The sequence below is a fragment of the Ranitomeya imitator genome, chromosome 4 (assembly GCF_032444005.1).
Source record: "Ranitomeya imitator isolate aRanImi1 chromosome 4, aRanImi1.pri, whole genome shotgun sequence".
Lineage (NCBI taxonomy): Eukaryota > Metazoa > Chordata > Amphibia > Anura > Dendrobatidae > Ranitomeya > Ranitomeya imitator.
Genome location: NC_091285.1, coordinates 202,652,927 through 202,680,648, shown reverse-complemented (window position 1 = coordinate 202,680,648; position 27,722 = coordinate 202,652,927). Strand labels below are relative to the sequence as shown.

The 27,722-nt window shown below is 44.1% G+C and overlaps 1 protein-coding gene across 1 annotated transcript in view; it reads left to right on the top strand.

The window, feature by feature from the left end:
- UTP20 (UTP20 small subunit processome component) overlaps positions 1 to 27,722 on the top strand; it is a 183,391-nt gene that overhangs the window by 138,200 nt on the left and 17,469 nt on the right. The window contains exons 40-49 of the mRNA XM_069764293.1: positions 7,607 to 7,698; positions 7,797 to 8,053; positions 9,144 to 9,283; positions 9,565 to 9,721; positions 9,923 to 10,021; positions 15,349 to 15,516; positions 15,650 to 15,816; positions 16,200 to 16,347; positions 17,193 to 17,309; positions 19,559 to 19,729. Of these exons, the coding sequence (XP_069620394.1) occupies positions 7,607 to 7,698; positions 7,797 to 8,053; positions 9,144 to 9,283; positions 9,565 to 9,721; positions 9,923 to 10,021; positions 15,349 to 15,516; positions 15,650 to 15,816; positions 16,200 to 16,347; positions 17,193 to 17,309; positions 19,559 to 19,729 (1,516 nt within the window). The remainder of the gene's footprint in view (positions 1 to 7,606; positions 7,699 to 7,796; positions 8,054 to 9,143; positions 9,284 to 9,564; positions 9,722 to 9,922; positions 10,022 to 15,348; positions 15,517 to 15,649; positions 15,817 to 16,199; positions 16,348 to 17,192; positions 17,310 to 19,558; positions 19,730 to 27,722) is intronic.

The following is a 27,722-nucleotide window of genomic DNA, read 5'->3' as shown; positions in this document are numbered from 1 at the left end:
GTGGCTTACATAAACCACCAGGGGGGTACCCGCAGCAGGGCGGCAATGCAGGAAGTCTCCCACATTCTTCGTTGGGCCGAAACCAACCATTCCACCATTTCCGCGGTGCACATTCCGGGAGTCGAAAACTGGGCGGCGGACTTTCTGAGCCGCCAGGGCCTTGCCTCGGGGGAGTGGGAACTCCATCCAGAGGTTTTTTGACAGATCTGCCTTCGCTGGGGGACCCCGGACGTGGATCTGATGGCGTCCAGATTGAACGCCAAGGTCCACAACTTCATTGCGCGTTCTCGGGATCCTCAGGCCATCGGAGTGGACGCGCTGATATTCCCTTGGAATCAGTTTCAACTCCCATATGTGTTTCCTCCACTTCCTTACTGCCGAAGGTGATCCGAAAGATCAAGACGGAGGGAGTTCCAGTCATTCTGGTCGCCCCAGATTGGCCACGTCGCGCTTGGTACGCGGAGCTCGTTCAGCTCCTAGCCGACGTCACCTGGCGGTTACCAGACCGCCCAGACCTGCTTCGCCAAGGACCGATCTGCCACCAGAGCTCAGGGGCCCTACGTTTAACGGCGTGGCTGTTGAAACCTGGATTCTAACTCGAGCTGGTTTCTCTCAGCAGGTCATTCCCACCATGCTAAGCGCTCACAAGGCGTCTTCCGCTTCCATTTACCACCGCGCCTGGAAGACCACCTTCTCATGGTGCAGGCTCCGAGGTCTCCCTCCGCTAGTCTTCTCAATCCCTTGCATCTTGGATTTCCTTCAGTCCAGTTTGGATTCCGGCTTGGCACTGAGTTCCCTCAAAGGTCAGATCTCGGCGTTATCCGTGTTGTTCCAACGCAGGATCGCTGCCAACCTTCAAGTCAAGACTTTCATTCAGGTGGTCTCCCATGTGGTACCCCCCTACAGAATGCCGTTAGAGACCTGGGATCTCAACTTGGTCCTGGGGGTTCTTCAGGAACCTCCATTTGAACCCCTTCAGGACGTTCCGCTTTCTGTCCTCTCCTGGAAGGTTGCCTTCCTCGTAGTCGTAACGTCTATCAGACGGGTCTCAGAATTGGCCGCTTTATCCTGCCGGGCTCCTTTTCTTGCCTTCCATCAGGACAAGGTAGTCCTACGCCCTTCTCCGGCCTTTCTTCCTAAGGTGGTCTCATCTTTTCACCTTAACGAGGACATCATTCTTCCCTCTTTTTGCCCGCAGCCAAAACACAGAGTTGAAAAAGCCCTTCATACCCTGGACGTGGTACGGGCTCTTAGGAGGTACATTTCCAGAACTGCTCATTTCAGAAAATCGGACGCCCTTTTCGTGCTCCCGGAGGGTCACAGAAAGGGTTTGGCTGCGTCTAAAGCCACGATAGCCAGATGGATTCGATCTGCTATCCAGGAATCCTATCGGGTCAGGGGCAGTCCTATCCCAGCGGGGATTAGAGCACACTCCCCTCGGTCGATGGGTGCTTCCTGGGCCATCCGGCACCAGGCTACAGCGGAACAGGTGTGCAAGGCTGCTACGTGGTCCAGCCTGCATACCTTCACAAAGCACTACAATGTCCACATTCACTCCTCTACGGACGCGGCCCTTGGCAGACTTATTCTGCAAGCGGCCGTTGCGCATTTGTGGTCAGATGGTACACGGAGTTATTTGGTTGTATTGTTTCCCTCCCAGGGACTGCTTTGGGACGTCCCATGGTCCTGTGTCCCCCAATGTGGCGAAGGAGAAATAGGGATTTTTGTGTGTACTCACCGTAAAATCCTTTTCTCCGAGCCACTCATTGGGGGACACAGCACCCACCCTGGTAGCCTTACGGATCGTTACCTTTTTTAGTTTTTGACTGTTTTGTTGACATGTTATACTCTAATGTTACTTAATATTTTATTATCCTACTGCTTTTGCACTGAACTGGGTCTCTGGAAGCCAGCATGAGGGTGTATACTGCAGGGGAGGAGCTAACCTTTTTTTGTCTCAGCTTAGTGTCAGCCTCCTAGTGACAGCAGCATAACACCCATGGTCCTGTGTCCCCCAATGAGTGGCTCGGAGAAAAGGATTTTACGGTGAGTACACACAAAAATCCCTATTTATAGCACTTTTTAATGCTTTTAAGTGAGATTAAACTTAGATCAGAGTATATTAGCCAAATCAAACTCTCAAATAGAAAATTGCATGCAGAGTTTAAGAAACAAACTGTGTGCATCAATCATACCTAATTAAAATGGCCTGAAATTGTTTACTAACCTAACCAACAAGGAAGCAAAAGTACAGGAAGGTCTAATCTAGCAAACATGATAAATCTTTTATCGGCTGTATATATATAGGGGACAAAATGGAGATATATAATGCAAGATGAGCTGCATATAGAGGGGACAGAAATGAGTTACAGCATGGGCCGTATAGAGAGGGAGCAGAAAGCAGAGCGATACTTCAGGATTGACTGTGAGTGGCTGAGAGGAGAGCTAAACTGCAGGATGGGCGAGCTCTGTGTATATGGGTTGAGCTGTGTTTCTTTACTGCTGAGACTAGTGATGTGAACCTGCAACTCTTACACTCTTGATACCTATGATAGAGGATTCTCTTCCACTATATGCATCAATTGAGTGGCATTTGCAGTTTCACACCACTGATTTGTCTGCAGCAGACAACAAAAACAATGCACTGCTGTTTTGAAGAAATCCAGGGCTGGTGAGCTCTGATGTAAAAACCATACAATGAGCTTTACTGCTGAGGATGGCGGAAGATGAAATTGGTCAGGCAGGGCACTTTAAAAGAGTAGAGAATACGCCAAAGCTTAAATGGAATATTTCAGCAGGTTTTTGCTATGTAATCTGAGGACAGCAGAAGATAGATGCTGAAACACAGAATTCAGGGATTTGTCACTCCTCAAAGTGTGCTGCTGTTTACCAACTGTGAAGGATTTATCACTAAGAGATTAAAGGGAACCTGTCACCCCCAAAATCAATGGTGAGCCAAGCTCACCGTCATCAGGGGCTTATCTACAGCATGTAATGCTGTAGATAAGCCGCTGATGTTACCTGAAAGAGGTGAAAAAGACATTAGATTATACTCACCCAGGGGCGGTCCCGCTGCGGTCTAGTCAAATGGGTGTCTCAGGTCCGCTCCGGCGCCTCCCATCTTCATTCCATGACGTCCTCTTCTGGTCTTCATGCTGCAGCTCCGGCGCAGGTGTACTTTGTCTGCGCTATTGAGGGCAGAGCAAAGTACTGCAGTGCGCAGGCGCCGGAAAGGTCAGAGCAGCGCCTGCGCACTGCAGTACTTTGCTCTGCCCTCAACAGGGCAGACAAAGTACACCTGCGCCGGAGCCGCGGCGTGAAGACCAGAAGAGGATGTCATGGAATGAAGATGGGAGGCCCCGGAGCGGACCTGAGACACCCATTTGACCAGACCGCAGCGGGACCGCCCCTGGGTGAGTATAATCTAACGTCTTTTTCTCCCCTTTCAGGTTACATCGGGGGCTTATCTACAGCATTACAGAATGCTTTAGATAAGCCCCTGATGACGGTGGGCTTACCTCACCATCGATTTTGGGGGTGACCGGTTCCTTTTAACATTGCTGGACTTGTCCACAACTAAGTGGCTCACTGTCTATGAACATTGTATATACAGAGCCTGTTGTGGGTGGTGTTCCCTTTCTTGGCTTTGCTGCATTGCTAAATCTAAGCACTGTAAAGGTACTGTCACACTGAACGATATCGCTAGCGATCCGTGACGTTGCAGCGTCCTGGCTAGCGATATCGTTCAGTTTGACAGGCAGCAGCGATCAGGATCCTGATGTGATGTCGTTGGTCGCTGCAGAAAGTCCAGCACTTTATTTCGTCACTGGACTCCCTGCAGACATCGCTGAATCGGCGTGTGTGACGCCGATTCAGCGATGTCTTCACTGGTAACCAGGGTAAACATCGGGTTACTAAGCGCAGGGCCGCGCTTAGTAACCCGATGTTTACCCTGGTTACCTAAAACCCTGGTTACCTAAAAAAAAAAAAAAACACTACATACTTACATTCCGGTGTATGTCCCCGGCGCTGTGCTTCTCTGCACTGGCTGTGAGCGCCGGCCAGCCGGAAAGCACAGCGGTGACGTCACCGCTGTGCTTTCCGGCCGCTGTGCTCACAGTCAGTGCAGGAAAGCACAGTGCCGGGGGACAGACAGCGGAAGGTAAGTATGTAGTGTTTTTTTACTGTTACGATGGTAACCAGGGTAAACATCGGGTTACTAAGCGCGGCCCTGCGCTTAGGCTACGTTCAGACTAGCGTTGTGCGCCGCTGCGTCGGCAACGCACAACGCACGCAAAAACGCGGCAAAACGCTGCGTTTTGCGACGCGTGCGTCGTTTTTTGCCGAAAATCGGACGCAAGAAAAATGCAACTTGTTGCGTTTTCTTGGTCCGACGCTTGCGGCAAAAAAGACGCACGCGTCGCAAAACGCAACAAACAAAAACGCATGCGTCCCCCATGTTAAACATAGGGGCGCATGTCGCGTGCGCCGCCGCTGAGTCGCCCGACGCTAACCCGACGCACACTAGCACAACGCTAGTCTGAACGTAGCCTTAGTAACCCGATGTTTACCCTGGTTACCGGCGTCGCTGGAGAGCGGTCTGTGTGACAGCTCTCCAGCGACCAAACAGCGACGCTGCAGCGATCGACATCGTTGTCGGTATCGCTGCAGCGTCGCTGAGTGTGAAGGTACCTTTAGGGTACCGTCACACAGTGGCATTTTGATCGCTACGACGGCACGATTTGTGACGTTCCAGCGATATATCCGTGACGTTCCAGCGATCTCGCTGTGTCTGACACGCTCCTGCGATCAGGGACCCCGCTGAGAATCGTACGTCGTAGCAGATCGTTTGAAACTTTCTTTCGTCGTCTAGTGTCCCGCTGTGGCGGCATGATCGCATGGTGTAACAAAGGTGTGCACGATATTGTATACGATGTGCGCATAGTAACCAACGGCTTCTACATCGCACATACGTCATGAAACTATCGCTCCAGCGTCGTACATTGCAAAGTGTGACAGCAATCTACGACGCTGGAGCGATATTGTTACGATGCTGGAGCGTCACGGATCGTGCCGTCGTAGCGATCAAAATGCCACTGTGTGACGGTACCCTTAGGATCAGAACGGCTAAGCCCAGTTATCTGTGAGAGATCTTTAATTTTGCCTACATTACCTTGCTCTCAGATGAGGTAGCAAAAATCTGCTGAGAAATTCCTTTTAAGGTGAATTGTACACTTAGATTAGCTTGCTGATATCTCAGAGGTGGGGATAGTCAGGAAAATACATCAGAAGTAGGGGTCTGCAGCACTGAGGAGAAGCATGTGCTGCTGGAAAATATAGTTTTACCAGATAAGAATAAGACTGACCATTCTGCTGTGTGAAGCTGGATGCATTGAGGGGGAAATCGAGATTGGAAAAAAAAAAACAAAGGTGGTAGAAACTTTATATTGGGCTTAGTCTTTATTTTGTGAATACATACGCATTTACTGTGCTTTGTAAAAAAAAAAAAAAAAAAAAAGGATTTGATTCCAGGAAAAACCCATGAAAGTTTATCTGCATGGTTGATTTGGTTGCCCAAAAAGACTTGTACTAGCAAAAATCTCTTTAACATGTCCTGAAGATTCTGTTTGGACCAGCAGCATGGTTGAGCCGCTCGTCTATGCTGCAGACCTCTGGTGGCCATAGCTTAGTAGTTATTCACTTACAACACATGTTGTTAAAGTGTAATATACAGTATACTGTGGGTTGTGTCTACACATAGGTATGTTGAAACAGCATTTAATCTTTAGGATATTGCTACTTTAAAGATGTTTGTTAATATCAGAAGAAAAAATAAAATCATGTTTCTGAAAAAAAAAGTCTGATTTTAAGTTTGTGAAATGGTTTGGGAAGTGCTAGGTACGTCCTGGTGATTTTGTGTGCCCAGGAGCTGTGCGCGTGCAGTCACAGCCAGGTGTTCAGCTAATATCACAACGGACACCCATCACTAATGCTGGGTTCACATTGCGTTAACAGCAACCCGTTCAACACATCCGTTAAACGGGCTGCTATTAACGCAAGTGCCGACATGCTAGCGCAGATAGAGCTAACAGATGCTCTATCTGTTCTAGCGGTGACTGACCGGAAACGCTGTAGCCCGCGTCCCAGGGTCCGTCACTCAATGACGGCACATCGCTAGCGCACGCCCAGGATGGGCGTGCGCTAGCGATGCGCCCGAACTAGAGATTAATGGCAGTGTTAACGGACTGCGTTACACCGTGGTGTAACATAGTCCGTCTAACGGACTGCTTGTACGTAATGTGAACCCAGCCTTACTGCCAGGAACGGAGCCCATGCTGCTATCGATATCCGTTCTGAGTCCCAGTGTGCCTAAACCACATTTAGCGTCCACGTGTTGGGCATTTCTGTAGTGATGACCTACTTTACATGTGCGTGTCTCCAGAAGCATGAGCTGGTAACTGCCATGTACTGGTGATGGCAATGTACAATAGCAGATTTGCAATTTTCACTGAGCAGCATCCATTGAGTCAAAATCGTCACTGCACCTGTAGATAAATTCCCAAAGGGGTATAACTTCCAAAGTGGGGTCACTTGAGGGGGGATTTTGTTCTACTAGCACTTAGGGGCTCTGTATATGGAGTCTGCAAACTGTTCTTGGAAAATCAGCGCTTCAGGAGGCAAATGGCTCTCCTTCCCTCCCGAGACTGTGTGGCTAAGCAGAACTGTACAGCCACAGATGGGGCATTTCTACATTCAGCAGAAATTATGGGACACATTTTGATGCCATTCTTACCCATTTCCCAGGGTGAAAATGTAAAATCTGGGGCTAAACCAAATTTTGGTGGTAAAAATGCAGTTATTTTTTCTTCACGGCCCAATGGTATAAAATTGCTTGACCCACCTGTGGTGTCAATTTGATCACTACGCCCGTAGATGAATTAAGAGGTGTAGCTTGTAAAATGGGGTCAATTATGGGTGTTACTGCTATATAGGCTCCTCAGGGGCTTTGCCAATGTGCAAACCATATTGGTAAAATCTGCACAATAATATGGCGCTCCTACCCATCTCCGCTTCGCACTGTGCTTCAAAAGTAGTTGTTAACCACATATGGTGTATCGGTGAACTCAGGAGAAATTGCACAACAAATATTGGGGTCCGTTTTCTCCTGCTATCCTTGTGAAAATGAAACAAATAGGGGCCAATATTTTTTTTTTCACCTGATCAGCATTTTAAAATTCTGTGAAGCACCTGTGGATTAAAGGTGCTCACCACATGTCTAGATAAATTCCTTGAGGGAACATGGCTCCCACCTCCATTCCATCAAAGTCTGCGTTCCAAAACGTCACTCCTTCCTTTCTGAGCTCTGCCATGCTCCCAGTCGTTTTCACCCACATACGGGGTATCTGCATACTGTGGAGAAATTGCACAAATTTTGGGTTCAACTTTGTCCTGTTACCCTTGGGAAAATAAAACATTGAAGGCTAAAAAAAAAAAAAAAAAAAATATTTTGGGGGGGGAATTTTTATTTATTTATTTTTTTTAATGAAGATAAAAGTAGGCTAGGAGTGATGGGGTTAATAATCTTTTTTTTTTTTTCTTTGCACAGTTTATTGGTGACGGTGCTCGATGCTTTTCACTTCGATTATGTGACTATGGAGAAGCAAATTCAAGCAGCTGAGGCGAGGGACTGTAAAACTGGTAAGCATTTTACACTTCATAGAAAAAAAAACTTTTACTGAAGAAATGCGTTACCTGCTATTTGTTGTTATGATGCTGCCCTGCTGCTTATTTTATAGATGTAGAGAACAATGGTGAAGATGAGTTAATGGAGTTGGAGAATGAGGAGGAAGAGCAGATGGAAACTCAGGGTGTGGCCCACACCGGTAAAGCTGATGAGGCCCCTTGTAAAAAGCAAGAACACAAATCCACAAACAAGCATGTCTTGAACTATCTTCCAAGAAACAAAGAAGATCTGGCCTCACTTTTTAGTCATATTCAGACTACTGTGACAAATACCATAATACCCAAGCTTCAGAGATGTCTTGATGCAAAGGTTGGTTTTCTGTAGATTTTTTATGGGCTAAGGTTCGTGGGCTCTCCCTAAACTTGTAAGAAAAGGAGAGAAAAAAAGGATCAGTTTACATTTTACATCCTCTTTGTGCCTCCCCATCGAGGGCCGATTCTGACATTACCTCAGTGGCCACCTGCCATCTTTCTGGCATGCTTCCCATTCTTACTATTAGGACACCATACCTGGGTGATGGCCACTGACGAAACGTCCGCAGTGTCTCGCATATAAACGTTCGCTTGATATTTAATATTATCACCTTATATTATACAATTTTATATTATACAGCGGGACAAAATAAGAATGTGATACACTGCCGAGTTTGCAAATTTTACTACCTTAATTTCTTTAAGAAGCCCTCCTATTCTGCAGATATCTGCATTAAATTCACCTGTTTGAATTCTTCACCGTGTAAAAGACACCTGTCCACTCAATCACACTCCAACGTCACCACCGTGGCCAAGACCAAAGAGCTGTCTAAGGACAACAGGTACAAAATTGTAGATCTGCACAAGGTTGGCATTGGGCTACAGGACAATAGGCAAGCAGCTTGGTGAGAAGGCAACAACTGTTGGCACAATTATTAGGAAATGGAAGACACACAAGATGGCTGTCAATCTTACTCGGTCTGGGGCTCCATGCAAGATCTCTCCTCATTGGGTAAGGAGGAGTCTAAGAAAGGTCAGGAATCCACCCAGAACTACACAAGAGGACCTGGTCAATGACAATACCAAGGTTTCTGTACCAAATATTAAGTTCTGTTTTTTTTATTGTACAAATACTGATTTCATGCAATAAAATGAAAAATATGTAAAAAGTCATACAATGTGATTTTTTTTTTTTTTGGGGGGGGAGAGTTTCTTTTTTTTTTTTTTAAGATCCTGTGTCTCACAGTAGAAGTGTACCCAACGATAAACATTACAGACCTCTCCATTCTTTGTAGGTGGGAGAACGTGTAAAATCAGCTGTGTATCAGATACTTATTTTCCCCAGTATATGTATGTATGTTGTGTTAAAGATTATTCCAATACAGAAGTTTTATAATTGTATTGAAGCATTTACTTTATCCTTACAGGTTAAGCGGGACGAAGAGCACAAATTGGTGAAAAGCAAAGTAGTTAATGAAGAGGAAGTAGTCCGTGTTCCAATAGCATTTGCTTTAGTCAAGTTGATGCAGACACTTCCTCAAGAAGTTATGGAAGCCAACCTACCTGGGTATGAGGTTAAAACAAACCATAAGATAAAACTATATAAGTATATCCTTCTTTCCTTTGTATTGGATAAAGGAAAATAACTAGGTGTATGTTACAATCTGGCTGCTGGCTCCAGGGCAGAAGGAGTGCAGAACCTTGGTCAAACTGAGTCTTCAAGGGATATTTCATCAAGGAGTACAATAAATCTCACTTTATATTTTTTTATATAGAATAATCGATCATTTTTACTTTTTCTTCATTTACTTTTAATGGCTTATAATGTTGATTTTGTACATTTTTCAGCATACTGTTAAAGGTGTGTATTCTCCTGAGAAACCGAGCCCAGGAGATTCGTGACATCGCAAGAAACACTCTGATTAAGATCTTAGAAACACTTGGGCCTCGCTACCTGCACTTTATATTAAAAGAAATGCAGAATGTCTTAGTTAAAGGATACCAGGTAATGACTGACTACTGTGGACCCACAAGTAAGCCATGGTGCCCTGAAATTGATAAATTATATGTGTGCATGTGTGGAGATTATATCTGTATGTGTATATATAATATATATGTGTGTATGTATGTGTGTGTGTATATATATATATATATATATATACACATTACACACACGCACCTCTAATATGGTTTCATCTTCTTGTAGGTCCATGTTCTGACATTTACAGTAAATCTGCTGCTGAAGGGCCTTGCTGCCAAACTGAAGAGTGGAGACTTGGATGGTTGCATGGAATCTTTAATTCGGGTAATTGCATTTAATTCTGCTGGCTTTCCAGTGCTTAAGTCTATGTATATTGCTTTCACATTGCATTTGCCGTATGTGTCAGGAGGATTTTCTAACGTTTACATCCGACGGATATTCATACACTTACCGTAGCATATGTTGTCCTTTAGACAATCAAATTGTCTATATATATATATATTTTATATATAAATAATCTTTTATCACACGTTATCTTTTTTTAGTTGATGCCTTTTTATCGAACAGTATAGCAAAATCTGTAAACAAGCATATACAAGCCCTACTGAGGCCAAGAAGATTCTCTTGTCTCCATCAGGCGAATGGGGGGCATGGCCCACTTTTGTTAGATGCACTTGCAGTTTTTCCACGCATTTAGGGCTCGCTCACATGTCCGATGATTCTCTCTTCCAAGAGAATTTTATTGATTTATGGTAATGACACTCAGCTCAAACTCTGATCCAATTCTCTCGGCTGAAAGAATTGCATCACTGTGGAGACGGCCGAGAACTTAATTTCTCCATTGTCTTATGTCCGTGTAAATCAGTCTGCACTCAGATGATATCCAAGTGCAGTCCAGTGTTTCACACACACGTATAGACTTGTTTGAGTGTGTGTGATCCGATTTTCAGAGCCACTAGCAGCATGCTGCGATATTTTTATTTTTTTCCTTCTCATTCCGAAACATGAGAAAAAAGCACATCTGCACTGCCCCATAGAATAACATTGGTCTGAGTGCTATCCGAGAAAACATTGCATAGCACGCACTCGTCCGAGTTAAACGCTCGTGTGAGCGAGGCCTTAAAGGCAGATCTGTAATCGGGCTATTCTGCCTTATGTAAAGCTAGCATAGTAAAGGTTCTAAATATTGGGCCTGTTGTCTAATAGAAGCAATAAAGGACTATGATGGAGTTGGAGTTTGAGCCCATTGTATTGTTGAAGACAGTTTTTCCTCTGCCCTTTTCCAACTGATTGACAGGTTCCTGTGTTTGCAGACAAATAGTAAATAAGTCCGACGGTTCGGGGAGCGCTTTCTTTATGACAATACAGCAATTGTAAACTGTCTGATTTATTTTCTAAATACTCCTTTTAGCTAAGTGATAGAATATTTTTGTAGGGTGGATTTGGCTGTTAGGAGAGTGGACTTTTCCCATGGTATGCTGCATGTAGCATATCATCAGAATAAAGGTCTAAGCCTCTTTTCAGAACACAATAAAGATAAACCCAAAAAAGAATACTATGTACAGAATTGGCACCTGCAGACAAATATTTCACAATTTGTAGTGAACATTCACTTAATTTTTATATACATACAGGTGCATCTCGCATAATTAGAATATCATCAAAAAGTTAATTTATTTCAGTTCTTCAATACAAAAAGTGAAACTCATAAAGAGTCATTACAAACAGAGTGATGTATTTCAAGTGTTTATTTCTGTTAATGTTGATGATTATGGCTTACAGCCAATGAAAACCCAAAAGTCATTATCTCAGTAAATTAGAATACAGTGATACTGTTGTTTCTAAACCAGGTATTGGTACTTTTGGCAGTGTGGACAGGTGCCAAGCCCTGCTGAAGAATGAAATTTCCGTCTCCAAAAAGCTTGTCGACAGAGGGAAGCATGAAGTGCTCTAAAATTTCCTGGTAGGCGGCTGCACTGACTTTGGTCTTGGTACACCAGCAGATGACATGGCTCCCCAAACCATCACTGATTGTGGAAACTTCACACTAGACCTAAAGCAGCTTGGATTGTCTGTCTCTCCACTCTTCCTCCAGTCTCTGGGACCTTGATTTCCAAGGTGTAGTGTGAAGTTTCCACAATCAGTTATGGTTTGGGGAGCCATGTCATCTGCTGGTGTAGGTCCACTGTGTTTTTTATCAATCCCAAAATCAGCGCAGCCACCTACCAGGAAATTTTGTTGCACTTCATGCTTCCCTCTGTTGACAAGCTTTTTGGAGATGGAAATTATATTCTCTAGCAGGATTTGGCACTTGTCCACACTGCCAAATGTACCAATTGGCCAGCAAACTTGCCTGACCTTAACCCCATAGAGAATCTATGGAGTATCGTCAAGAGGAAGATGAGACACCAGACCCAACAATACAGATGAGCTGAAGGCTGCTATCAAAGCAACCTGGGCTTCCATAACACCTTGGCAGTGCCACAGACTGATTGCCTCTATGCCACGCAGCATTGATGCAGTAATTGATGCAAAAGGAGCCCTGACCAAGTATTGAGTGCATTTACTAAACATACATTTCAGTAGACTAACATTTCGGATTTTAAAATAGTTTTTCAAGCTGGTGTTATAAAGTATTCTAATTTACTGATAATGACTTTTGGGTTTTCATTGGCTGTAAGCCATAATCATCAACATTAACAGAAATAAATACTTGAAATAGATCACTCTTTGTAATGACTCTATAGAATGAGTTTCACTTTTTGTATTGAAGAGCTGAAATAAATTAACTTTTTGATATTCTAATTTTGTGAGATGCACCTGAATATATTTTCCTAATACTTCAGACAGATAATGTTAAAAACAAACCTACAGACAAGTGTTGCATTATACCCATAGGTGTCGATCTAAATAGGTTACTGAACACCCACCACAAAAAAGTCCTAAGCGCATATGTAGTCTAACTTCCAGACCGAAATGGGTATAATGAAGCCAATACACACTAAAATAGATCTGTGAAAGTGTGCACTTCTACAAAAGATATAATAACATTTAAATCTAGATGAGTATATGCAATTCTGATTTGCCAAGGCAGAAGAGGAAGCACTTAAAAATAGAGAAAATATGCCTCAAAAAAGAAATGTATTATTTATTATACCTATGGTAATTTTCTAGTGTGTGCTGGCTTCATCATAGCCATTTAGATATGGTGGCTTGGTAGTTGGGCTCTATATGATATTTGGACTTTCCTGTAGGATTTTACAACTAGAAGTATTAATAGTTTATTTTAATCAATTAATTAATTAATTTCAAAGTGAATGAACAAAAGAGAAATCTTAATCAGGTTAGCACTTTAGCTTTGCAGTGCTGGGATCCTGGATTCAGATGCCACCAAGGACCACATCTATAATAAGTTTGTATGTTCTCCCCATGTTTGTGTGGATTTCCTCCAGGTTCTCCAGTTTCCACCCACACTCCAAAGACATACTGATAGGGAATCTAGATTGTGAGCCCCAATGGGGATAGTGGCGATAATGGCTGTGGAATTAATGGCGCTATATAAGTGAGTAAAATAAATTCAATATTTGGTGTGATGATCCTTTTACCTTTAAAACGTCATCAATTCATTTGCTAAAAATTCTTGAAAGAACTGCAGTGGGAGGTTGTTCCAAACATCTTGGAATACCAACCAGAGATCTTTTGTAGATATACGCTTGCAAAAATCTTTGTTGATTTTAATTTTATTAATTTTTTAATTTTGCTAGCTTGTATAGCACCATTAATTTCACAGGTCTTAACAGACATCATCATCACTTTCTTCATTGGGGTTCTCACAATCTAAATTCCCTACCAGTAAGTTTTTGGAATGTGTGAGGAAATCAGACGCAACATAGAGAGAACATACTGTATAAATTCCTAGAAGATGTTGTCCATGGTGAAAATTGAACCCCGGGCCCCAGCAATTCAAGCCTCTGTGCTTCCTATGTTTCTTCCTGTAATCTCAGACAGACTAAATGATGTTGAGATCAGGGCTCTTTGGGGGCCATCTCATGAATTCCAGGAATCCTCGTTCTTTACGCTAAAAATAGTTATAACACTGGCTGTGTGTTTGTTGTCCAGCTATAGAACAAATTTGAAGTCAATCAAACGTCTACCTGATTGTATTGCTTAATGGCTAAGTATTTGCCTGTGTTTCTCATCGATGACTCCCATTAATCCTGACCAAATTCCCAGCTTAATTTTCTGAAATGCTTGCAAGGAACCTCCTCCATGCTTCAGTGTTGCCCTCAGAAACTCATTATTGCACCACTCTTTCGCTAAAAAAAAAAAAAAAAAGTTTTTGTTACAGCCAAAACTTTCACACTTTTACTACTCAGTTGAGAACACCTACTGCCACTTTATGCATTCCAGTTCCAATGTTTTTGTGCATAGCTGAGTCACTTGGCATTATGTCTATGTTGACAGTACAGTATGGCTTTTTGGCCACTATTCTTCCATGACCACCACTTCTGACTAGTCTTCTCCAAATTGTAGATGGGGTGTAGCTGTATGTCACTGGTTGCTGCCATTTCCGAGCTGATGTCACTGATGGTCTTCCCATTTCAAAGGGAAGCAAGCATGATGTGTTTTTCATCTGCTGCACTCTGATTCATTGGCCGTCCACCACGTTTGTAGTACTCAGTGTTGAACACTTCTTCAAAAGAGCTTGAACAGCACACATTGAGGCAAAGATTTCAAAGCAGACCGCGGTTCAGAGACCTTCCTGATGCAGTATAACTACCTTGTGTCTTGTTGTACTCAGTCTTGCCATGGCGTATGACCAGTGGCATGAAACTATCTGTTCCTCATTTAGTTTTAAACCTTTTACACAGTTGGTTTACATTTAATAACTATGTTTCATTCTGCATAAAAAAATGATGATCACTATCACTTGTTTGGTATAATTAGTTACTTACACACCTGATCATAATCCTATAAATTCCCTGACTTTCTGCAAGTCTACCTAGAAGAATTCATGCTGCTTTAAAGGCAAAGGCTGCTCCCACCAAATACTGCTTTGCTTTAGATTTCTATTATGTTCATTCATTTGGATATTTGATAAAAATAAGCCGTTTAATGTTTTTGTTTTAAAAGAATCCTTACTTTAAAGCATGTTTTCCACACCTGCCTATAACTTTTGCATGTGCTGTATATATTTTTCAATTTGAATGTGATTAAAATTAAAATTTTCATCTGCATACACATACTATTTATGTAATTTTTGTCTTTTGTGATGAGCGAATGTGCTTGGATAAGGTGTTATTTGAGCATGCTCGGCGTGATCGAATATATGTTTGAGTCCCGGCGGCTGTATGTCTTGCGGATGATACAGGCACAACACATGCACGATTGCCTAACAAACAGGAAATCCCTGCATGTGTTTTGGCGGTCTAACAGTCACGGGGACTTGAATATATTATTCGAGCATGTCAAAGACACTCGGTTAGCACCCGACATTGCTTTATCCGAGCAACCCAGCACGTTCGCTCATCACTAGTTTTAAATCATGTTTCCTATTATGTATTGAGCCCTCTCCCTTACTGATATAAAGCCTTTCTTTTCTAGCACAATAAAAAGTGTTTTTATTTGTTTTTTTTTCCTGTTTTATGAAGATATTTAATCATGAACTTTTTGGGGCCATTGCGGAGGAAAAAGAAGTCAAAGGAATAGTGTCTAAGCTCATGGAAGCCAGAAGCAGCAAGAGTTATGACTCTTATGAATTTCTTGCACAGTTTGTTGGAAAGGAGCATGTTATAAAGTTGATCCTTCCGTTGAAAGAGGTAAGAGAAGTGTGAGTGTAGTTGATAGAATTCTGAGAGTAGTAGTTCATTAACTGATGGCCCACTATATGCTGATGAAATATTTGCATTTCTGTATTTATTGGATATTTTTTTTAATGATCCTAATATATAGATATTGGTGGAAACTACAAGTTTAAAACTGTCTCGTAAAGTGGCTGAAGCTTTCCGTAGAATAGTTTTTGGTTTGATAGCCAATGAAGACATGAACGCGCAGTCCATCCTTCTGCTCAGTTATGGCCTCATCAGTGAAAACCTTCCACTCATAACCGATGTAGAAAAGTAAGTTTTATTCTTTTTCTGACATCATGACACAGGTTATGCGTATACCTAAGCATGTGTACTTACAATACTAAAGATTGCAATATTTTTTTCCCCTTTTTAGTCTCATAACTTTTATGAGAAATAATGGGGGTGTAGAACAAATGTTATGTTTATTGGGTATTTCAATCAATACCATGATAGTATATGTATAATGTCTAATATATTATGTTTTAATGGGCCATTACGTCAATGGAGACTTTCTTCCTCAATCTAGATATATAGACTTGTTGTAGCAGGATACCGTCAATACGCACTGGGCAAGAATTGACACCAATATGAATATTGTGTTATATATAACTTGTTTTTCTTTTTTATTAAAATTGTATGGGCTATAATTTCAGGATTAAAAAAAAAGAAATGCCGCCCCCAGATCCTCGCCTTCAACCAAAGAGCTGTTTGTTAATCCAGCGTCCTCCTCCACGTGGTGGTGTAAAAGCTGCTGTTAGCACCAAGACCAACATGAACATTCTTGTAGACACGGGGCTGAAGGTTAGTTTTAATATGTTAATCTTTAATATTTCTCTAGGTATTGCTATAAATGTATATTATCGTATACTTCTATTTATTCATAGAACTATTAGTAGCCATTTTTTGGAGGGAGAAAAACACAATGGAGCTACCATCAGCTCACCGGGTTGAGAAATTCCTAGAATAGGGGTGCGGTGCACGGAGACTTCAGACTGGTTTCCTGTATATATGAACTGGGAAGAAATGGGAAAATCCAGCAATCGCTAGTGTAGTTCGAAACACGTCGACCGTTATCATGTTTTTAAAATTTTTCCTTTTCATGTTTTATATCTAGTAATAAATGTGATGTTTTCTGACACTTGCGGTTGCTTGATTTTCCCATTTTTTTTTTCACTATTTTTTTGGAGGTGTCTGATCGATGTTCGACTTAATTATTACCTTTTTTGGGTGACCTCCTTGTTGGATTTACTACTCCTAAATGTTCAATAACTTTAAAGGGTTCTTACCATGTGAGACATTAAAGGCATATTAAAATAGCAACTAAAAAAGGGGTTTAATGTCTGCACTGGCATGAACACCAATGGATAATCCAGAAAAACCATCAGGATCCAGGATAAAGGAATGTGCTTTATTATCTGCGCATTTCAAAGTACAATAAGCTCCTTCCTCAGGACAGGCCACTTGTCCGACACAGACAGGTATTTATAATGTCTAATTAGTCAGAAATACGTCTAAGCTTTGTTTTATTAATGTTTACAGAAAACCAGATATCTTGTTACATGTAGATATATTATAGTGTTGGTGTTCGCGCTAGTAAGTGTATTTGTCTGAATTTGACGATATTTGCATTTTCTCTTATGATTTAGCTTCTACACCTGAGCTTGAGAAGATCCAAAGTGAACTCCTCTGAGGAGCGTGCCCTAGAAATGCTGGATCCATTTGTTCAGATGTTGATAGGCTGCCTGCAGGCGATGGATGTACAAGTTAGTAATTTCACGTCTGTGATTTCCATCTTTTCCATTCAAAGTTAAATCTACTCCCTGCCCTTCCTGTTCTTGGTAACATACAGAATGTCGTAGATGAGGCAAATAAAAGGGAGCTAAATATATTCACACTTAGATATTTCTGTGGCTGAAAATTAGTTTTCTTAAGGCTAGGTTCACATTGCGTTAATGGGTTAGCGCTAGCTGACTCCGTTACATGGCGAAATTGTCGCAATTAACGCCATGCAACGGATCCGTTAGCGCACCCATTGACGGCAATGTGCGAACGGATCTCTAGCGCATCAATAGCGCATGCCATTTTCGGCACGCGCTAGCGATGTCCCATTAGATTCGGACGGACCACGGACGCTGCTTGCAGCGTCCGAGGTCCGTCCCTCGCTAGCGCAGGTCGGGTATCTGCGCTAGCGGGATCGCCAAACACCATCCCTTTTGGGACATTGCGTTAGCGCAATCCGCTAGCATATGCGCTAAACGAATTGCCCTAACGCAATGCGAACCTAGCCTTGCCAAATGGTGTTATTACCACCAGGTGCATGGATTTCTGCAGGCCACATTAAGTTGATTGTAACATTTTGTGGATTGGGTTTTCCTTGTAATATTGAAGAAAAAAATGGCATAAGAACTGCATAAAAAGTGATACAGCTTTTCGATGCCTTGTCTTTGAAAAAGCTTCATACGCGCATAAATAGTTTGGATAGCTGAAATCCTACTGATTCTCTTTTAAAAAATGTTTGAAAAAGTGCAGATATTCGTTCAAATATCACTTATAGCTTATAGAGATGTATAACGTGTACGATTAATCTGGAAACCTTGGCAATGTTCTTAGCACAGTGCATAAAACACAACTGTGGAATTGGAGCTAGTTTTGGGTTAAGTTGGAAATGGGGCATAAAATTGTATCTACTTAAGCTTAAAAAAGTTGGTTAATTTGTTGACTCATGAATTCAGACAAGTTTGGAAACCGTAATATAAATATATTCTCTATTAGGCTATGTGCACACGTCAGGAATGCATTAAAAATATTGGGATACTTATGTAAGTGTTTTTTTAGGGGGAAAACGGCCGAAAAAATGTTTAAAAAAAACCGCTAAAAATCCTGAAAGTGTGCACGTAGCGTTAATCATATTTTCCTGTTTGTAAAGAGCGCTGTAGTACAGCGATGTTACTATTTTACTACAGTACGTTTGCTAATTACACTGATCAACAAATTTTCTTGAATTTTGTAAATCCATTCAAATGAGGTTATTTCTATGAGCAAACCGAATATTACCATGTCACTAAATCATTAGCTCTAGTTTCTAAAATAGGTGTGGAGCCATGAAATGCACAAGTTATGGCTATAAGGTAAAATTTGCAAAAAACCTTACACACATTTTTTGGGATTTTTTAAATGGGCCAACGTACATAATAACTACATTTATTGCAATTTGAAGTTGGGTGCGTGCTCTTGGCCTGCCGTTTGTAGTCTAGGTCTGGAGCAGTAGTCTCCTAACATTGCCGGGCCACGATTGACACTTGTAAATTGAAAACTAGAGCTAATTCTCAGTTTTATGTGTCACTTTTGTTAAATGTATGCATTTGTTGTTGAACTTTGTTGTTGGGGCGTTAATGAAGGACTCAAATCTGGAGTCAGAGTGTAAAAAAATAAATGAGCCGTATTCGGTATTAAGGCCTTGGCTTACTGACCCCATTACATTGGTGTAAAAATTCTGGACATAAAGAACGTTTAGAAGAAATGTAATGATGTTTAGTTAGTCTTTCCGCAGCACTATTTCCCTGAAGCAGAGACCTGAAGATATTCTCATTGCTCTGTATTATCAAGGACCTGCTCATCATAATAACTAATGTGCGGTCATCATGATTATCTTTGATAGGCGCATCTGTCCGCTCCCCTTTTACCCCACACCTCCCTCACCTAAAACAGGACCTCCCATTGACTGAGATGGCTATAACTTCACTATATATATATATTTCTTTTATTCATTCTGTCACAAGTCCCTCAAAAAAAAAAAAAAAAAAAAAAAAAAAAAATAAATATATATATATATATATATATATATATATATATATATATATATATATATATATATATGTATATAATTTTTTTTTTTTTTTTTTTTTTTTTAGGGACTTGTGACAGAATGAATAAAAGAAAAAAACAATACAGCTTTAAAGTGTGCTTTGTGTTTGTTTTCTGGCTTATACAACATCTGATGCTTTCTCTGCAGGTTATCACAGGTTCTTTGCAATCTCTCATCTGGATCTTGAAGTTTCCTTTACCATCTGTCCATAAGAATACGGAGCAAATGGTTCAGCAGCTTTTCCTTTTGCTGAAAGATTATGCTAAAGCAGGAGTAGCCAGAGGGCAGAACTTTCACCTGGTGGTTAGTTGTTTTAAGGTAAGTGATGCAAACCTCCATGTAGACACTATGGTTTGTATACTACTTAATAGGAGCAAACCTCTTACCTGAATTAGATGTAAGTCCACTCTGATACTTTGTTATAATTCTGGTATGCTACTGAATATTTTCAACATGATTCAAGATTCAAGATTCAAGATTCAAAGAAGCTTTATTGGCAGGACCAAATACACATCAGTTTTGCCAAAGCAAGTGTATAGAGGCAATAGGGATAGGGACTGTGGGGATGTTGGGTAGGAGCTGTAGGGGAGGTGGATGGGGCAGATCTAGGGTGGGGGCTATAATCCATGGCATAGGGGAGGTGGATGGGGCAGGTCCATTGTGGGGGCTATAGTCCATGGCATAGGGGAGGTGGATGGGGCAGATCCAGGGTGGGGGCTATAGTCCATGGCATAGGGGAGGTGGATGGGGCAGATCCAGGTTGGGAGCTATAGTCCATGGCATAGGGGAGGTGGATGGGGCAGATCCAGGGTGGGGGCTATAGTCCATGGCATAGGGGAGGTGGATGGGGCAGATCCAGGGTGGGGGCTATAGTCCATGGCATAGGGGAGGTGGATGGGGCAGATCCATTGTGGGGGCTATAGTCCATGGCATAGGGGAGGTGGATGGGGCAGATCCAGGGTGGGGGCTATAGTCCATGGCATAGGGGAGGTGGATGGGGCAGGTCCATTGTGGGGGCTATAGTCCATGGCATAGGGGAGGTGGATGGGGCAGATCCAGGGTGGGGGCTATAGTCCATGGCATAGGGGAGGTGGATGGGGCAGATCCAGGGTGGGGGCTATAGTCCATGGCATAGGGGAGGTGGATGGGGCAGATCCAGGGTGGGGGCTATAGTCCATGGCATAGGGGAGGTGGATGGGGCAGATCCAGGGTGGGGGCTATAGTCCATGGCATAGGGGAGGTGGATGGGGCAGATCCAGGGTGGGGGCTATAGTCCATGGCATAGGGGAGGTGGATGGGGCAGATCCAGGTTGGGGGCTATAGTCCATGGCATAGGGGAGGTGGATGGGGCAGATCCAGGTTGGGAGCTATAGTCCATGGCATAGGGGAGGTGGATGGGGCAGATCCATTGTGGGGCCTATAGTCCATGGCATAGGGGAGGTGGATGGGGCAGGTCCAGGTTGGGGGCTATAGTCCATGGCATAGGGGAGGTGGATGGGGCAGGTCCAGTTTGGGGGCTATAGTCCATGGCATATTGGAGGTGGATGGGGCAGGTCCAGGTTGGGGGCTATAGTCCATGGCATAGGGGAGGTGGATGGGGCAGATCCATTGTGGGGGGCTATAGTCCATGGCATCATAGTTCTCTTTCTCGCAGTCTATGACATTCGCTCACATACCGCGCTGCTATCTCCACCGCTCTCTCTTCTTCTCCCAGCAGGATATATGTTTTCTCTTCCTCCTTCATGGTGATGAAGTCTGGGAAGAGATGTGAGAGTCTCCTGAAGTGAGTGTCCCTCACTGCTGAGTATTTGGAGCAGTGTAGCAGGAAGTGGGTTTCGTCCTCTATGGCCTCCTGGTCACAGTGTTGGCACAGTCTTTCCTCCCTGGGCTTGTAGCTCTGCCTGTGTCGGCCACATTCGATGGCCAGACTGTGGGCGCTGAGTCTATATCGGCTCAGGATCTGGCGGTCTCTGGGGTCCGGGAGTTTCTCCAGATATGGGGCCAGTCTGTAGTCTCTCTGTAGGCTCCGGTACATGGTCAGTTTCTGTGAGCTGATGATATCATTCTTCCAGTCACTGACATACCTCTCCTGGCCTTCATCTGCCATCTTCCTATATATAGATTCAAGATTCAAGATTCAAAGAAGCTTTATTGGCAGGACCAAATACACATCAGTTTTGCCAAAGCAAGTGTATAGAGGCAATAGGGATAGGGACTGAGGGGATGTTGGGTAGGAGCTGTGGGGGGAGGTGGATGGGGCAGATCCAGGTTGGGGGCTATAGTCCATGGCATAGGGGAGGTGGATGGGGCAGATCCAGGTTGGGGGCTATAGTCCATGGCATAGGGGAGGTGGATGGGGCAGGTTCAGGTTGGGGGCTATAGTCCATGGCATAGGGGAGGTGGATGGGGCAGGTCCATTGTGGGGGCTATAGTCCATGGCATAGGGGAGGTGGATGGGGCAGATCCAGGTTGGGGGCTATAGTCCATGGCATCATAGTTCTCTTTCTCGCAGACTATGGCATTCGCTCACATACCGCGCTGCTATCTCCACCGCTCTCTCTTCTTCTCCCAGCAAGATATATGTTTTCTCTTCCTCCTTCATGGTGATGAAGTCTGGGAAGAGATGTGAGAGTCTCCTGAAGTGAGTGTCCCTCACTGCTGAGTATTTGGAGCAGTGTAGCAGGAAGTGGGTTTCGTCCTCTATGGCCTCCTGGTCACAGTGTTGGCACAGTCTTTCCTCCCTGGGCTTGTAGCTCTGCCTGTGTCGGCCACATTCGATTGCCAGAGTGTGGGCACTGAGTCTATATCGGCTCAGGATCTGGCGGTCTCTGGGGTCCGGGAGTTTCTCCAGATATGGGGCCAGTCTGTAGTCTCTCTGTAGGCTCCGGTACATGGTCAGTTTCTGTGAGCTGATGATATCATTCTTCCAGTCACTGACATACCTCTCCTGGCCTTCATCTGCCATCTTCCTAATTCCGGCTTTTGTCAGGTTGTTGTGATTGGTGTTCTGCTCCGGTTGGGTTTGGCTGGGCTGTTCCGGGGGTTCTGGTTTTTCTGTTTCACCTTCATGTATCAGGGCTTTATGGTGATGGGAGCTTGGATTGCTCCTATGCAGGTGAGCCCGGAATGACAGCGCCCTCTTTAGAACTGTCAGGTGTAGAGGGAATCTGCCCAGCTCGGCCCGACAAGCACTGTTGGAGGTGCTCCGATGGACCTGGAGAAGGTGCTTGCAGAATTCCAGGTGGAATATTTCTGTTGGACTGGAGTCCCACTTTGACCAGTCTGGGTAGGTGTGAGGACCCCAGACTTCGCTGCCATACAGGAGGATTGGGGCGATGATGGAGTCGAAGATTTTTAGCCAGACCCTCACTGGTGGCTTCAGATGGTAGAGTGTCCTTCGGATGGCATAGAAGGTTTTGCAGGCCTTGTCTTTCAGGGTCTCTATGGCTTGTTTGAAGTTCCCTGACCGGTGAATCTCTAGGCCCAGGTAGGTATATTTGTCCGTTCCTGTGAGGTCGCAGTTGTTGAGGATAAATGATGGGTGTTGGTCTGATCTTCTCTTTCTCCTCTGGAACACCATGGTGTTGGTTTTCTTTAGGTTGACCGGTAGGGCCCAGGTGGAGCTGAATTTCTCTAGGATTTTCAGGTTGTCCTGGAGGCCTTTCTCGGTTGGTGACAGCAGCAGCAGGTCATCTGCATACAGCAGGAATTTCACCTGAGCGTCGTGGAGGGTGAGTCCTGGTGCTGAGGAGGATTCCAGGGCGGTAGCCAGCTCGTTGATGTAGATGTTGAAGAGCGTTGGGCTTAGGCTGCAGCCTTGTCTTACTCCGCGGCTCTGCTGGAAAAAAGCCGTTCTTTTGCCGCTCACACTCACGCTGCAGCTGCTCTCGGTGTAGGAGCTTTTGATGACATCGTAGGTCTTTCCTCCTATTCCACTCTCCAGCAGTTTCAGGAATAAGCCCGGGTGCCACACTGAATCAAAGGCCTTTTTAAAGTCCACAAAGCAGGCGTATATCTTCCCATTCTTTGTATTGTAGATGTGTCTCTGAATGAGGTTGTGCAGAGTATAGATGTGGTCAGTGGTGCGGTGGTTCGGCATGAACCCTGCTTGGCTCTTGTTGAGGACGTTGTGCTCGGTGAGGAAGGTGAGGATCCTCTTGTTCAGGATACTGTTGAACAGTTTTCCCAGGTTGCTGCTGACGCATATGCCTCTGTAGTTGGCTGGGTCATACCTGTCCCCACTCTTGTGGATGGGTGTGATGAGGCCTTGGTTCCAGGTACGAGGGAAGTAGCCGGCACTCAGTACAATATTGAAGAGTTTAACCATTGCAGCCTGTATTTCTGGTGGGCTGTACTTCAGCATTTCTGGTAGGATTCCATCTAGGCCACCGGCTTTTCTACTTCTTATGGAGGAGAGTCTCTCGGTTACTTCCTGTAGTGTTATAGGTGTATCCACCGGGTTTTGGAAGTTTTTGATTTTTTCCTCCATTGCTTTTAGTTTCGCCATTATGTTTTCCTGTTCTTGGCTTAGTCCTTCCTTTGGAATGTCTTTATAGAGGTCTCTGAAGTATTGGAGCCAGAGGTTGCCATTTTGGATATGGTTGTTGTTTTTCTTGTCTTTGGTGTCCATGTGGTTCCATAGTTCCCAGAAGGAGTGGTCTTGGAGGGCGTCTTGGAGTTGATTGAGCTTCGTAGAGATGTAACTCTGCTTCTTCCTCCTGAGGATGGTTTTGTACTGCTTTTGTATGGAGTCATAGGCTTCCCTCAGACCCAGGTGGTTGGGGTCTCTGTGTTTCTTGTTGGAGGCTGTTCTCAGGGTCTTCCGTACAGCTTTACATTCTCTGTCAAACCAGCCATTGACCTGTGTTTCTTTTGGTCTCTTGTAGTCGACTTTTTTAAGGTCGGACAGTCTGGCCATTGCGTAGAATATATTGTTGAGGTCCTTTGCTGCTTGGTTCACTCCCTCTGGGTTTGGCATGTACTCAAGGTTGTAGAAGTGGTGGAGCATCCGCTGTATTTCAGGTCTTCTGGAAGCTTCTTTATATCTTAGTGCCGATATTTTGGACCATTTATAGGATGGAGGCCGGGTGAAGAGGCCGCTCTGCTGTGGCTTCTGAGTGGATGGTTTCTCTGTAGATTTCATGTACAGAAGAAGTTGGCTGTGGTCTGACAGGTGCGTTTGTGGGGTGACTATGAAGGCGCTGACATCTGCCAGGTTCATGTCTGTAATGGCGTAATCAACTACACTCCTCCCTACATGGGAGTTTAGTGTATACCTTCCTAAGGAGTCACCCTTGCATCGTCCATTAAGGATATGAAGTCCTAAACTTTTACATACGTTCAGGAGCTTTCTGCCACTTTTGTTGACTGTACTGTCATAGCTGTTTCTCTCAGTGTGTACAGGGTCTTGGCCGTCATTCTCTGCTCCAAGTATGTAGATGTTTCCATCCGTGGTCAGGAAGTCTCTCTCTCTCCCTGTTCTTGCATTGAGGTCTCCAAAGATGAGAACTTTGCCCAGGGCCTGATAATGGGCGGCTTCTCTTTGTAAGATTTCGAAGCAGTCTGGATTGAAGTAGGGGGACTCTGGCGGTGGTATATAGGTGGCACAGAGGTGGACATCAGACTGGCAGGTGAGGATGGAGCTGCTGATTCTGATCCATATGTGGCTGCCTCCTTTCTTCACCGGTTTGATGTACTGGTGGAGCTCCTCTTTATACCAGATCGCTACTCCTCCTGAGCCCCGGCCCTGTTTGATGTTTTTATTTTTCTGGGCATGGACCAAGAATTCCTTGTATCCAATAGGCACCAGGGATTCGTTTTCGGCTCTGGTCCATGTTTCCAGGAGGATCTGAATGTCTATATTTTTCATACTTTGTATAAAATCAGGGTCCTTTGTTTTAGATCCAAAGGTTGAGGCGTTGAGACCCTGGATATTCCAGCTGCTGATTGTAAGTGAAGACATTCTTCTGTGTGGTTTGTGTGTATATACCTTGTAATGAGTATGGCTGTGTGGGACAAACTGGATTTCTGACAGTTTTATAGTGGTGCTTGGTTCCATCCGGTCACATTATTATTCTGCGCAGTGCATTGAGCAGGTTTATTATCTCATCCCTATCTCTGCTCTGCATGTATCTGTGTGGGCTTGGTGGTGTCCTCGGCGGAGGTCTCCACCTCCGATGGTCTGACACTGGGTGAAGAGCTTTGTTTCCAGCTCCAGGAGGTAGCCTTGGGGTTTTCTGCTTTATCGTTCTCGGGGGTCTTTCAGTGTGATTATGGCCACTGTTGAATCCAGGCCCGGGGTCTCTGTTTAGCACGATGTCCTTCAGCTCTTTGGCCAGGAGGCTGACCCCTTGTTTGTTGAGGTGTTTATCATCGTGCAGGTGACTGTTGTTTATGGAGAGGTGTTGTGCCAGGGTCACGTTTGGCACAGTCTTTATCTTTTCAGTCAGTTCTGCATTGATGGCTTGGGTGGTTTGCCTGGGTATGTCCTTTCTTGGAAGCAGCGATGACAGAATGATTTTACTGTCCCGGAATTTTAGGTTTGCCATCTTTGCCAGGTTGATCAGTTGTTCTGCGATCTGCTGGTCTGGCCGATTGTTTGTACCCGTGTGTATAATAATGTGCTTTGGGTTGGTAAACCGTGGTCTACTGATGACCTCTGTCACCTGTTCAATACTTGCACAGCGGATTGTACGGACCTGTTTTCCTGGGAATAGCCGCTGTGTATTTAGGTACTTCCCATTTGAGTCCATTATTAGGACAATATCAGGACTTTGTGATGTCTTGGGTGGGCTACGGTGCTGCTGACGAGGGTCTGTGGTGCTGGCTTTGCTGGTGGCTGGTTCTGTTCTCTCTTCCATCTCTCTGGTTTCAGGATTTGAGTCCATTATTAGGACAGTATCAGGACTTTGTGATGTCTTGGGTGGGCTACGGTGCTGCTGACGAGGGTCTGTGGTGCTGGCTTTGCTGGTGGCTGGTTCTGTTCTCTCTTCCATCTCTCTGGTTTCAGGATTTGAGTCCATTATTAGGACAGTATCAGGACTTTGTGATGTCTTGGGTGGGCTACGGTGCTGCTGATGGGGTTCAGTGGTGGCCATATTGTCTGCTCTCTCACTTGTGCCCGTTGCCCCCTGCTGGTTCAGATGTCCAGGGCTATGGGCTTTTAATTCTCTAATCTCCTTTCGGAGTTGATCATTGTCTTTTTTCAGCTCCCCCATTTCCTGTAGTGCTGCCTTGTATTGATATTTCATTTCACACATTTCGGCCCTTATTTTCTGTGTGGCTGTGTCATTTGCTGCTTGGTAATTTGCGTTGCTTTGTGAGTTTCTTTCACATGCTAATTTCAGTTGGGCCAAGTCTCTTTCTAGTTGAGATAAGAAGTCTCTGATGTTATCAGGCGAGAGGTGTGAAGTGTCGGGGGTTAGGCGGCTCTGTCTGGGAATCCCTATGTGAGCATTAGAGGTAGCTGCTGGGGCTTGTAGTCCTTTATAGGTTTGTGCCTGCTCTTTGATATCGGAGAAACAATTTTCAAATTGCTGCAGAATCTCCTCCGTCCCCTGCGCCATGACTGTGCCAGTTTTGTATAGGAGTATGGTGAGCGCATTGGTGTCCTCTGCTTGGCTGGTAATTTTAATCTGCTGGACACCTTTATCGTTGGTTTTAGATACATGTTTGTATCGTTTGCACAGCGCAGTGCGCCAAGCTGAGGGGTGGTCTGTATAGAATAATACATTGGTTTTTCTTTTTGGTTCTTTCTTTGTGAAATCTGCATAAAGAGTCTCTGGATTCTCTCTAACGTAGTCCATCTTGGATTTATTGCCCCCCTGTGTTATCTCCTGATCTGGCCCCCAGCATTCCTGTGTCTCTGGCTCTGGGCTTTGTTCATTTACATGTTCTAAATTTGTGTTTTCCATTTTGTAGTTATATGTTAATTATAATCCTTGTTTCTAAGAAGATTAATTTGTAGCAAGTCTATAGGTTGTGTTGTAGTTAAAGAATTCTCCTACCTTCTATAGGTCCAGGTATCAGGATGTCAGATGTATGATGTCGGCTGCTTCCAGTCTGTGTCCTCCAGGAGATTCTTGTTTTGTCCTTTAAATCCTCCAATTCTTCCTTTTTTCATAAAATGTAAAGTCCAGTTCGGTCCAGATCACTTTTATGTTCCACGGAGTTGAGTTTTTCCAGGTTTTGTCTTACAGTTGACTCATTACAAGGTATAAAGTGATGGAAATTCAGGAGCTCATGTTCAGTGCTTCTTACTCTTAAATTTCACCTATCCTGTTGCAAATGGCATCTGATCTCCAGGCACAAT